This window comes from Achroia grisella, unplaced genomic scaffold (genome assembly GCF_030625045.1).
Source record: "Achroia grisella isolate CSIRO2021 unplaced genomic scaffold, CSIRO_AGI_Agris_v1 utg402, whole genome shotgun sequence".
NCBI classification, from domain to species: Eukaryota; Metazoa; Arthropoda; class Insecta; order Lepidoptera; family Pyralidae; genus Achroia; species Achroia grisella.
In genome coordinates, this window is record NW_026712841.1 from 4325565 (window position 1) to 4339703 (window position 14139).

The 14139-nt window shown below is 33.7% G+C and overlaps 1 protein-coding gene across 3 annotated transcripts in view; it reads left to right on the forward strand.

The window, feature by feature from the left end:
* The window catches only part of LOC131844487 (E3 ubiquitin-protein ligase TRIP12), a 59620-nt gene that overhangs the window by 22740 nt on the left and 22741 nt on the right, over positions 1–14139 (forward strand). For 2 of the 3 annotated variants that reach the window (XM_059193392.1, XM_059193394.1), the window contains exons 2-7: positions 3758–4045; positions 9795–10747; positions 11041–11151; positions 11421–11512; positions 11861–11959; positions 13128–13233. In XM_059193392.1, coding sequence (XP_059049375.1) covers positions 3987–4045; positions 9795–10747; positions 11041–11151; positions 11421–11512; positions 11861–11959; positions 13128–13233 — 1420 coding nt within the window. In that variant the 5' untranslated portion in view covers positions 3758–3986. Of the gene's footprint in view, positions 1–3483; positions 3676–3757; positions 4046–9794; positions 10748–11040; positions 11152–11420; positions 11513–11860; positions 11960–13127; positions 13234–14139 lie in introns of those variants that run through there. The other variant, XM_059193393.1, reaches the window with a different exon arrangement.

Consider the following 14139-nt stretch of genomic DNA (forward strand, 5'->3'; position numbering starts at 1 on the left):
CTTCTTTATTCAGGCTACTACACCTCTACACGTGCACCTTGTTACTATAATAAATTTTAATAAATTATACCGTACCCATGGTATTCCAATAGAATACTTTTTTGTATATTCCATGATAAGTTGAAAGTTACATAGCATAAATAAAATAAAAACTGATTTACATTATACAAATGAACCCCTTTCATAAGTTACCCCACTTGAAGTAATGATCGGTGGCTCAGAGAAGACGTTTTAATATGGGTCTGACTGCCAGACGGCATTGTCCCACACGGGCCGACTGAATCATATACATATTTATATCTGGACGTTGAACGTCGTTGAAACCATGTTGATACCATTTTGAAATTGAGAATATATACTAAGAAGGCAGAGAATATATACTAATAAATAAGTATGTGTGCACATATATCATGCTGTTTTGCTGTTCTGGCTTGGAATCATTATGTAGTTCGGAGTCCTATGTATGGATCATTGATAATTTCTACCCTCCATATTTTATGCAGCCCTACAACACTAAAGTGCAGTTATAGTGATTTTTCTAATATTGAATATCATCAATATATAATGTCTGTAGCTGTAGGTCTGCAATTTTTTAAAACCCCATCTATCTGTATAAAGTAAAAAAAATGTTCCTATGCAGTACCTAATTAGGTATAGTTACTGTAAAGCATGTATATGTGAAATCATCGTCCGAGAAAATATAAATGATTTATAAATTTTCTACCCCTTTACAAAGTGGTTTTAAGTATTATTACGAAACATCCTCGCACTTCAAGGAATATTCTAAAAAAAAAGAATTATCGAAATCGGTTCAGCTGTTTTCAAGATTTGCGCTTAGCAACACATTCAGAGTTCATTTTTATATTTTATAGATAAATGGTATGTATGAAACGAACTTGATTATTCGACCCTTACGATTTTATTGCAAGTAGATTAGTGATGGCTAGTGGGGCGAGTCAGTCAGCCAGTGCAGACTGGACACCGCGGCAAAAGGCGCGGTTGTTCACCACAGTCCCTGGGCCTTTACTCTGCCTATAGCACAGGGCTGAGATGCATCCAGTACCTATGTCAATGTAAAAATTTTAATATTTAAAAATTATAAATAAAAAAAATTTCAGATATTTATGTGTATTTTTAATTTTGAAAGTTATTATTTTTTTCTATTTCGACAATAAGTACTTATTAGTATATATACAAGTGAATGGACTTTGGCGTCTATCTATTGCTGTTACGCGACATAAAGTGCTATTAGTATTGAGAGTCACCTGTTACCAGTTTTATGGGTCGATTGTAATAAAAGTGAAATAGGGTTTGAATATAAAATATTTCATAGGATTAAATGTATATTAAATATATTTTTTTCGGGATTTCTTAGCCGGGATGAGTCAATATTTAAATACATATATAATAAAAAAGAAATAAGATTTATATATTTTTTTTTCATTTACCGTTAGCAAAGGCGGGTCCGTCATTCATTATGACACAAAAAGCTATTTAAAATAAATAACATAGTATTTCCTTTTTTGGATAGTCTTCTACTCCTAGTTCTCCAGAAACCGTGTACAAATATCTCAAAAGTCATGACAATGCAATGACAAAACAAAATTGTAATTTGACCTTGTTGCACGATGTCGTTACTAAGTTATTGTTTACAATTTATTGAGTGTTACACCAATGAGTCATTTCAACGAAGTAAAACACACATCTTAGCCAGCTCGTTCCACTAGCTTTTAGTACAGAATAGGGTACTGAGCATTTCAGCACACTGGCTGTGGTTGCTGTACAATTGTGCACTAAATTAAAAATATCACTGTAGATAGGTACCTACTCTCTTTAAATTTTATATCGTCACGCTGACATGACGTGTTGTTTAGTTGAAATTACGTAAGTTTAGATCTCAATCCACAAAAATCTCTGTTACAATTAGTAAAATTATATTTTTTTAAAACAGTTATTAAAATGGATTCAAAGGTAGCGAAGGTATCGCACTCTTACATACAAAAACATTGTCATATTTAGAACCTTGATTTTCGACGTTTTCTGAAAATAAACATTAAAGATGACAATATTACGTAACAATATTATATTATAAGACTATATCAAACTACGGAAGGAAAATTACTAAGATTGTAGTATTGAAGCCTTTGTCCGAGTGTCGTATCGCTGCATCGTGACTCTCATAATAGATAATATTCGCATTTAATTATGTAAAATCCATTTGTCTTATTCCATCCATCGCTAATTATGGAGTTAGTTACATATTAAGCTTTAAATCTTGAAACCTTCAAAAATTGTATCAACTTTTGTCGTTCTTCAATTTATTTTCTTTGTTTGACAAAAAGGGATAAAATTCCTAACAGTTAAAATAGCTTCCCAGAAGGTATAATTTTACTATTACGAATTATGTACGAGAATTATAAGAGATGTACGAGTTATTATAGTAATATACCAATTATAAAGAGGCAAACACAACACTGAAAAGTGCCAAAATATATCAAATCCTATATGTAATGCGAACCGTACTCACTATTACAGATGTAAGTTCCGACCTAGGTAATATAATAAAAACTAATAACATACAAACAAGTTTTTTAGGTTATAGAGGATAATCTTACAACTACAATAATTTCTTAAAAATAATTCAGCTTTTATGTAGCATGCGATTATAGAATTATGTTGCTGTTATTGTATTTGAGCAATTCAGGGTGTAAAAAAAAGAATGCACTCGAACTATCTATGCCATATACATATATAATATTGTAGTTTATGTATGTATTAAGTTAAACAATTTGGCAGCCCTGAAAATAATGCTATGAAACAATCGTTGTTTTCCTAGCAAGTTGGTAGAGATAATGTTGCCGTTATTTTTATTTTTCGACGTTGGTAGAATACGTGATTTTATGATATATAGTATAAATAATATAACGATATCAAATTTGTCTGATTTGTATTAATATTTCTCTAGTATTACACTTCATCTAGTATTACATTACGATTTTAAGTACTTATTAGTTACGTCACGATTTATTGACTGTAATAGTTACTCGAATAGGTATATTACATTTTTTGTACAAATATGTAGTAATCTTTTTATATCGCGTATCGTCATTAGTCTTAAAACTGCTTGCATTGTTTACGTCATAACATAGTGGCGCCACCTTTGCTAAAGGTGGGTCGCTAATATTAGATGTCTTTTACGTATATTTATTTATATATCCGTATTTGTACTTTCTTATTTTATGATGCCTCCTGTTTAGGACATATTTTTTTAACCGTACCTACATTATATTAATTGTTACTGCATTATTAGATTATAATTTAATGAAATAGTTTAAATTTATAAATATAATGTTTATAATGTAAAGTATTAAGACAATACCGAGCTAAAAAAATACTAATGCAGATTAAAATATACAGACAAAATCTGTGTATTGGTATCATTTGAAGTTTTCAACTGGCAACATTTTTAGTGACAGCCAGCGACTAAACCAGCTGTGTGGAATGGATTGAAAATATTTCGACAAAAAGCGTAGTTCCCGTCCTTGATGTGTCATCCATTACGATAATTTCTTTAAAACGTGGTATTACTTACCTAAAAATTCTTGTTGTATTTCAAACTGTCGGAATTGCATTTGTTTTACAAGTATTTTTGCAATATCCACAAATCAGTACCAGGTAGTTGCTGCTAAATTGTTAAAATGTTTATGTAACGTCGCATTGTCAGATCGCTGACTGCGTATTTCATCTTTTGTTCCAGATAGCTAAGCAGTGAGTGTCAGTGTCGCGTATCGACCGTGAGTGCATCAAGTGTGACGGTGATATCGGTGCGAGCGTTTGAGATGTGTTTGTGAGGTGTCGGGTGCGGTGCAGTGGATGCGAAGGCAGCGTTGTAGCGCTCGCCCTGGCATGGTGCCGGGAAGGTAGCGCGCGCGGGCGGCCTGCGCAGGCCCCACACAAGCACCCGCGTGTGTCCCCCAGCGTCGTCTATGGCCGAGCAACACATTACACCGTCGTCGCACTCTGCACTCACGAGAGAGTCCAGTGGGTAAGAATAATATGCTGCTGTCATTCTAACCACTAACAATAATTTTCCATAAGAGCAACTAACAGTACTAGCACTCGCTCTAATGTAAACCCTGGCCTGCTTTCTTCTGCATTTTTTTTCCTTATGTTTCATCTTGCACTTTGCTTTACTTTGGTATGAAGTTATTAAGCTTATTGTTGCAAGTAACTGTAATGATACAAATGCTGACTGTCCACCTGATGAAAAGTTGTAACCATCCTTTATAGACAGGATACAATACTTTATGGTTACCAGATTCAACATTTTTGTGTCACATAATACTCCTCATGTATTGTCATTCCGCAGGCATTGTTCTCCCATGCTTCATCAAAGCGCTCTGTTTATAGGCATAAATAGATGAGGCAGTGAGACACACAGATAACTTTGTACTAAGTCCCGGAATGAAAATAATTGGCTTAGGTATTTTATGAATCAGTAGTTGTAATCTTAACACAAGATTAAAATAAAGGACCTTGTATTGAAGGCTACAAGCTTGATATATATAGACTTTAATATGTATAGGGATAATGATTTCTATTGGTAGATGGATATTGAAAGGAAAACCCACCTGCATAAATTCACTGGACATCAGAGTAGGATGATCATGTAATACAATATGGTAATATTACCTCAAATTAACTATTACTTTTTAGAGGGTATACCTACTTAGGTATTTTGTTAATAATATTCCACATTACTGTATTGCCCCTCCCTCATTACACTAGTCTACAATATATATTGGCATAATATATATACTGAATGTATATTGTAATAGGATCCTGGAACTATTTTATTTTAAATACACTAAAATGGACATTTACTAGAACAATAGAATCTGGAAAGAGTGTAACAAAGTTGTTCTGTGTGTTAAAAATGTTGTTATTGTTATATTGTGTACATTTTACTGGAAATTAACTTAAAAAACTGATTTACATAACATATTGTTTATGAATCTAAATTTGACAAAACAAATATATAGGGAAATGGAAGTATATATTGTTTTACTGTAAATAAGCAAATTCCAACTGGAAATTAATTTACATAGAAACAACTTGTATGCCAGTAAAATTTATTTATTATAGAAAATACTATTCAAAGTTGTTGTAAAATAAGCAAAAAATCACACATAAAACACAATTGTATATCACAAACAAAAATACCATAGTATAGTGACCTTCCCCATTTGGGAGAACAAAAGACAAATCATTATGGTCAAGGGAACCTATTATGAAAAACTATCTACATATGAAGACTGACATGTTCAAAATAGTTTACAAACTGTATTTAAATAGATAATGCATTTAAATAGATATTACATTTTGCATTTCAAATGTTAAATACTCAATAGTTTTTCATTTTGTTTTTAAATTATAAATGCAAAACCTGTATCTTCAATATACTGTATATTAAAATACAGGATTCTTATAATTCTAAACTTCATTTACGTTATTACAAAATTTTTATTAAAGTTGATAATGCTTAATTTAATGATATATAACAATATTAAAGCCCATTTACTATAAAGTTTTAAAGTACTATTTAGAGTATTATGTGAAATGATTTTTTATATGACAGAATCATTAAAAATTCTGTTCTGCTTTTTTCTTAATTCATTTATTGTGGGATTTCAACAATTTTATATTAAATTTAGAAGTTGATAACATTTTTGGTGAACTGTTTGAAAATATTTAATTATGCATAAAATTTTTGTGTACTCATCATAGTTAATTGAGCAACTGTATATTATTAAACAGATATATATCAAAATCTTAAAATAAAAGTAATGAATGAAGAGGAAAATTCAATACTCACCAATTAATATGAAGCAAACCTTTAAGCTTTCAGATTTCCTAAAATTACCATGCCCTGATAATCATTAGTCATAGTCATGCAAGTAGTCATATATTTTTACTGGTAGTAAATGTTGTTTCTAATTATAACAATACCATTTAAGAACATAGTAATATACTAAGATTTTGTATCAAAAGTTTGGTTTAAAATAACAATCAATTCCAAATTAGTATAAAAACTACAAAAATTAAATTGTATTGGTTGCAAAAAGATAATAGTAGTTCGTCTACTACCTATTAGCAAAAGCAGCACTGTCAAATTAAGAAACCCCATCTTGCCAATCAGATAACAATGTGGTGTCATTTCTAATGGTTACATAAACTCTGTATGATTGGGTCAGTTTTTTTGCAGAATTTCTTTAATTTTAATTCATCATTGTTTTAAGTTTGTAACAAACTTCAATATATATTTTGTATAAATAAATTCAAACACATTTATTTTTAAAATGGCCTGTTTATGTCTAAATCTCAATGCACAATAAAGTCTTACAGTACATTATACAAATGTTTAATAATGAAATAACTATTTAGAATTATTAATACACATTTAATTTCCTTATTCCAACAACTTTAAGGCGACTCTATTTTTTAATGCAATAAAATGTAACATTTTATTGCATTCTTATTTTATTGCATCTTAGTAACTATTGGAAGAATGGGGCCATATTTGTTTTTTTTTACTACAGGGAAGAGGGGATTATGTATAAATTTGTCTGTGTAACTTAACATCTGCAGAACCATGTTCTACCAGGTATCTGAGCTTGTTTTCTATGCTAGTAAATGAAAAAAAAAATACTGAAGGTAGATGAGACTATTCAATTATTATTAGGGTTCATTCCCAAATCGTTGGGTTTTGTTCCCGGAAAATCAAGCTCGAGAAAAGTCGAGAACTCGAGAAATCAAGTACCTATATAGAAATTAAATTGCCGTTTGTTGTATTGCGTGGCGGCGCAATAATTTAAGATATTAAGGTTTTCTTCCATGTATTTTTTTTTTTGTTTTACAGAAACTATTTTTGTTTACAAGTTTAAGGTAGATTTTTTCTAAATAACCAGCCAAAAATGGTGCTGTCATTATAAATATAAGTTTGAATAATATTAGGTCCTAACATATGAAAGTGGTGTTTTGTAAAGGAGTAACCTGAAGTTTTTTTTTTCAAAATATAACATGTGTATTTAATCAAACTATGTACCATTGCTATTTATGCACTTTTGCCATCTCATAGGTACTTCATTGATCCCTTTACTGAAAAAACATTTGAACGGGAACATTTGGACATATCAATAAAATCTTTGAACTTTGGACTGCCCCATCGAATTTGAGTTTTTTCTCAATCAGTTATCCAAATTTCGAAAAAAATGGTAATCTGTTGGAGCAAGATCCGGGGAGCAATTGTAAAGTCTTAGACATTACAATTGAATCTCTTCTTATTTGGTAAATGTCAGTTGTACAGTGTGTGGTCTAGCGTTGTCCTGAAGCAGCAGTAGCCTACGGCGATTGACCAGCCTCGGTTGTTTAGTAGCTAGCTTTACCATTATGGTTTCTCAATTGCTGACAACACACATCTGCCGTAATCATCTAGCCAGATTTAAGAAAGCTGAAGTGAACAACACCGGAACTAGTCCACTAAACGCTCGCAAGTAACTTTTTTTGGGTCAAATTTCGCTTGGGGCAGGTTTTGGTTGGTTTACCAGGGTTCAGCCATTGCGATGAGCGTTTCCAATTATCATACAAGACCCACATCATCACAGGTAATGATTCAGTTTAAAATCCCTTTATTATTATGCCGGTTGACTAATGTAACGCAGCAGTCTATGCGCGTTTGTCGATCGAAACGCGAATTGTCTACTCACTTCATGAGGGACCCACCTTTTAAGCTTTTTCACCCTCCCAATTTGCTACAAGTGGATTAATACAGTTTTGTCACTAACACCGCAACCTGCAACTAACTCGGACGTGGTTTGCGATGGATCTGCTATAACAATTGCCTTCAATCCTTCATTACCAACCTTGGACTCCAGCCGCCCACGGGGATTATTTAGCAGGTCGAAATTTCCAGAACGAAAAAGTTGCAACCAACAATGCATTGTGTTTTCTTTTGCGACACCACCACTATACACATCATTAATCCTTCGAGCCGTTTCTGCAGCACTAGTGCTATGGCGGAACTCGTACTCGTACTTGTAAATGACGCGATATTTTAAGTTTTCCATTTTGTAAGCTGAGTGACCCAAAGAAAATTGAAATTTCTAACCAAAGAGGAGACATTTAAGATCAAAGTGGCCAGTACGACAAAACGCTAATTTCATACGTAACCTTATATATTTGAGTATTTTTAAAAAAAATTGCTTATTCATAATATGTATAATGTTTTTAAATATACCAATCCAATAAGGGTTTTATAATTAATTTTATAGTTAAATTTATATTTAATATTTAACAAAAAATGCAGTGGTTTTCGTAACAAATGAAACCACTGAGTTTTTTGACGTTATTGGAACCAAATAATATGAGAAAACGTACGTAAATGTAAATTTCTCGACAACCCGAGAAGACCCGAGAAATTAACCTCGAGAATTCTCGAGACCCGAGAAATTGAAAAGCTCGAGAAATCATGAACCCTAATTATTATGCACATATATTTCTAAATCACAATCATGTATCTGTGCACTTCCCAAACATTGACTGGAGAGAATGTTATAGTATTAAGTCCAGTTTTGTACCATATTTTAGTGGTCAATAAAGCAAATTAATTAATTGATATTTTATTCTATTGTATTTTTCCTGGTATACAAGCTGTTTACATACAAAATTAGTCTCAAATTAGACTATTTCTTGTATGAGGAATTGACATATGTTTTATTTAAAATATTTTATTGTTGTTTATTTGATATACAACAATCAGGCATATGTTATTTTACATGTAGAATATAATATCAATTACAGTCAACCCTCCTATAACGCGGTACTCTCAGAACGCGGTTTCCGTATAACGCGGAGCTAAAATTGCGACAGCCCTCCTATAACGCGGTACTCTTACAGCGCGGTTTCCGTTCAACAACGTCCCATCAGTTCTTTCCGTGCACCCAATGAATGGTTTTAACTGGATATGTTTATATCAGCGTGGTTCACGGGTGGGTGGTTCTCCTCATGCGCTATCTTCCACTTCTATTAACTAAATAGTTTCGCATCGACAGCGTGCCATGCGTGTGTGTGTCTAACGAAACTGTAACATGAAAGATATATATGTGATCTTTTGACTACATTGTTGCGTGAACTATAGAAAAACTACGTTCTGCTTATGTCTTAGCCGCTTAAAACCAATGTGAAGATCAGCCAAGTGAGGAAGACATTTTGCCCATTAAAAGAAGGCGAGTTAGGCGACTCATATCTGACAGTGAGGATGAGTGTTGAAAGATTACATCATTTTACAAAAGTCTTTCTTTTGTTTTTGTTATAAAACAGTTTTTTAGTTTAGTTTTTGTTTCATTTTTTTCATCATTTCCTTATTTTTATTGAATTGAAGAGTTCATACTCTTCAATTCAATAAAAATAATTTATAATTTATCTTGTCTTTTGTATTTATTGGTCTCCATATAACGCGGTACGAATGATGTGATTTGTACTTATTCCGAGTCTCTTATAGCGCGGTTTCCATACAACGCGGTAGACGGTTTCCATAGAACGCGCTACGAATTATTAATTGTATGGTTAAATCCGAGTTTCTTATAGCGCGGTTTCCATACAACGCGGTACGCACTCACCGCGTTATAGGAGGGTTGACTGTAAATATATATTAAGTAAAATATTGTTAGTTTAAAATAATACTGCTCATAACAATAAACTTGGTACTTTTATTAATAATAATATTATTTGTGCAGGTCTTCTCCTAGCAGGGTGGTGGGCGGTCGGTGGTTGCGTCAGGTTCGTCAAGCGAATCACAGTCGCAGAAATAGACGTAACGTGACGTCGCCCCTGCCGCGCTCCACCAGCCGTAATTCTTCCAGCCGCCGCAGCGACGCTGAGCGGCAGGCGCCCCTCGAGCTGCGAAGAAGCTCACGTCTCATTAGTACTTTACCTAGATCTGATTACTCCATCACTGAACGCTGGTCTTACGGCGCTGACGTATACGAAACACGCTGTGACACTATCAACTTCAAAGGTGGAGACATCCATAAGTCTTCCACGAACATATATCCGAAACGCGGGCGAACTTCTTCGCATGAAAGAAAGAAACGCAAGAGCTATTCCACATCGAATAATAGCACTGACGATTGCGTCGCCTACTGCACACGCTCACGGACTGCTCTTAAATCTACTGAGAGTGCTTGTGAGCTATTACCGGACAGTTTAAAAACACAAACATTGTCACACCTAATTAACCAGAACGCCACAGTTACTTCAACTCAACATTTGCAGTTGAATCAGTCGGAAGGAGGCTTACTGCCGTTGGAGGATAGAGACTTTGCTTACTCGCCATTTAGTTCGTCGACTGTAACAGAACTTCTGGATTCTGACTATTCTGTATACAGTCCTACAACCAGCCGAAGGAAAGGGAAGAAAAGAAAACGCTCAGCGCATCGTTCTTTATCTAATAGGCGAAGCAATTTCTTAATAAATTTCGAGGAGTGTACCAAGAAATTTAAAATTGATTCTCATAATAAGGAGATAGCAGATACAAACAAGGAATTTCCAGAAGACAAAGTATTTGACTTTGAAACTGAGAAATCAGATCAGCCGTCAGCGTCCTTCACGTCGTGCACGTACCTGCTACGGAATCGACACCACCGTGACCTCGGCCCTCCTACCTCGACTATTATTAGTGACCATACAGGTACATTATATACACCGATTACATATTAATAATTAACAGTAATAAATCACCATAAACTGCATCATAATTATTTATACCCAATTAGTTGATCGACGAAATTATTATTAATATTAATAGTTGATTGACGCATTACTGCAATCACATGTACGTATTTCAACTACACTAAAGAGTTTATTGTGGCATTCTGCTCGCATCTTATCAGGCCTGTTATCATTTTGTATCAGCCGCAATCTTTCAAAGTGATAATATAGAATTTCGCATTGTATAATAATATTCATGTGTCAATATTACAGAACACCCGTCAACGAGTGACGCGGTACAAATCAGCACAACACCAGAGCACAAAAGCGGAGCAGATAGCCGCGGAAGGACTGTTACTCCTCCGCTTTACAAGGATATTGAAGGTATTAATAGTTTTAATGATAAGCGGCGAATATGAATATAGTCATACATCATAGATCGTACTGTGAGAGGAGAGATATGAATTTTCAAAATCAGCTTGTACTGACCATGGCATTAGATAAAGCCAGAGTTGTGTTAGGATAAAGACGTTTGATATTTCAATCTGTCTACATTTTTAGAAAACAAGAGTGATACATTTTCATATAAATATGAAATCATGATTTGCACATTTTAATAATATTTCAGTGAAACAATTGTTTTTATTTTACAGAAGCCAGCTCATCAAAAGCGCATAGTTCGGGCAGCAAACTTCTTATAGTGCCGCGCGACCTTCCATATTTACGTCAAACTAACGCGCGGAGGGTAAAATGACATATTAATTTAATAATATTAATATCATACCATTTTAGCTTGTAACAGAATACATGGATTACTAATAGTGTCCTAGTACCCAAAATTATTCATTGTTTCCTTATTTAGCTATTGATGTTTACATTTGTGAAGTGATAATTATAATTTAATGTTAGCAATAATATTGATGATGTAATGTAATTTAATAATATCAATATATTATTAAATTAAATTTGTTCTTTGCACTTCTTTTCAATAAAAGAAGTGCAAAGAACAAAAACATAATTATTTTATATAAATTACTTGCAAAATCCTGCTTTTAAAAATTTCCACATGCTACATTTATTATCATTTGCTCAGAGTATCGCTGCTGCAACGGGGGCGACCCTGGGAGCTTGCCTGACGAGAGGAGCCAGCACTTCTCAACGTCAGAGACAGGATACTTCTTCAAAAAGACATGTGAGTTCTAAAAATTACCTTTAGTATAATAATAATAACCCAGAATAATACACGCTACGTTATTTGGCTTTTATTATGGATACTACACAACTGATAGGAACAATCATATATATCATATCATATAGGAATAGAACCAGCAACCTTCGGAAGTAATGTGGTGGTAAAGAAAATGCTGTTGAGAATGTGACTTCTAATAGACATAAAACTATCAAATTTTTAAATGATACTGTGCCCTACATATGGAATCTTATTTTATTTAACATAATTTATTATCTATCGTTATTTACACATGTCCACAAGTCGACTACGCGTTCTAATTGAAATATCAATATGGAATAGATATTTTTATCAATAATCAATTAATGCTAAAATTTTAATATTACAAGATCTTATCATATAAAAACAATGTAGGTATCGCAGACAGTATGACGCGTGGGTACTACAATATGAAGCAAAACTAGATTGTATCACTAGAACGGATATAGACCATCTTTTACATATAAATACAGATTATGTGGCGGGTAACAGCCAGACGGCCGCCTTTGACAGGCTCGGTGGTTTAGTAGTTGAGCACATCACTTTACTTCCGATGGTTGTGGGTTCTATTCCTCGCACGGTACAAACATTGGTATTTGTAAATACGATTGTTTGTATCTTATATGTTTTCTAAGTATATTATGTATGTATTTACAATATAATATATAAGTATTTATATCAGTTGTCTAGTACCCATAAGAAAAGCTCTGCTTTAGTCGGGACTAAGAGACGTTTTGTGAATTATCTAGGCTTATTATTATTATCTATACATATAAATAAAATTGGAGTGTCTCTTTGTAATATTAAAATAACAGTTTTTTACTACATGCATATGAATATAAAACTGGTAAATACGCCAAAAAACCACTTTTTAAAATTTTTGTCTGTCTGTCTGTCGGTCTGTTTGTTCCCGCTAATCTCTGAAATGGCTGGACCAATTTTAACGGGACTTTTTTTGGCAGGTAGCTGATGTAATAAGGAATAACTTAGGCTACTTTTATTTTAGAAAAATACAAGTTAAATTCCATTCGCGGGAACCGCTAGTTGTAACTATAATCGTACGGATATGATGTCATAAATTATATAAGATGGAGACAATTAGGTGGTCACCATTTAGTGTTGTTTGTGTCAGACGGGAGGCAGCGAGGGCGCGGGCAGTAGCGCGGCGGGCGGCCGGCGAGCGCGGACTCGCGACATGCCGCAGCCGCAGCCGGCGTCCACGCGTCGAGATAAACGAGGTACCACAACCCCACACCGTTGGTAGTACCGACCGATCACCGTTGGCCATACTGTGCCTCTACTGAGCAACAGTATAATACCACTATTTTATTTTGTAGGCTCGATAATAATAATGATAATCTTTATTAGTTTCAAATATCAAACTAGTACAATTGCTGCTTATAATAAAATTAAGTGGTATTAATCAAGACAAGACTGTCTACAAATCAGAGGGGGCAGTGAGTCCACCCTCTAATATTTTATTATAGAAAGAAGAAAACAGGAAAATATTGTATTATAGCCTTTACGTTAAATTATTACAATAAAATAATTAACACTATAGCATTAAGTTCATAACTCTCCTCTACTAACAAAGTTAACATAAAAATAATAATAACCAAATATATCTCTTCCGAATGGTCTAAGAAATGGCAACTATGGGGCCGTTCAAGTATTACGTAAGCACTATAGGGGGGTGGGGGTTCTTTTCTTTGCTTATTTTGGATGACATGGGGGTGGGGAAGTCTGTATGATGATTACGTCATCGGTCGTAATTTACTTTTTTACACGAATGGCAACCCTCACATTGTCTTTGCTAAAAAAACAATACATTCATTGAGAAATGTTTACGTAAGCATGGGGGGAGGGGTAAGAGCTTTGCTTACTTTTGCTGACAAGGGGGATGGGGGGTAAATAATTGTGATAAATCTGCTTACGTAATACTTGAACAGCCCCTATATTGTATAAACAACAAAGTTTGATGTGTTTTGTTTTGTACCTGTAGAATATATTTACTGCAACTTATAATTTCACTTTACCACCTTGTTCTCTAGTTCGAACTACCTACATATAATTTGTTTCTTATTATTTTTATTTTTGAGGTGTTAGATAAATATCGAAGATTGTCGTCGGATATGTCATGAAAA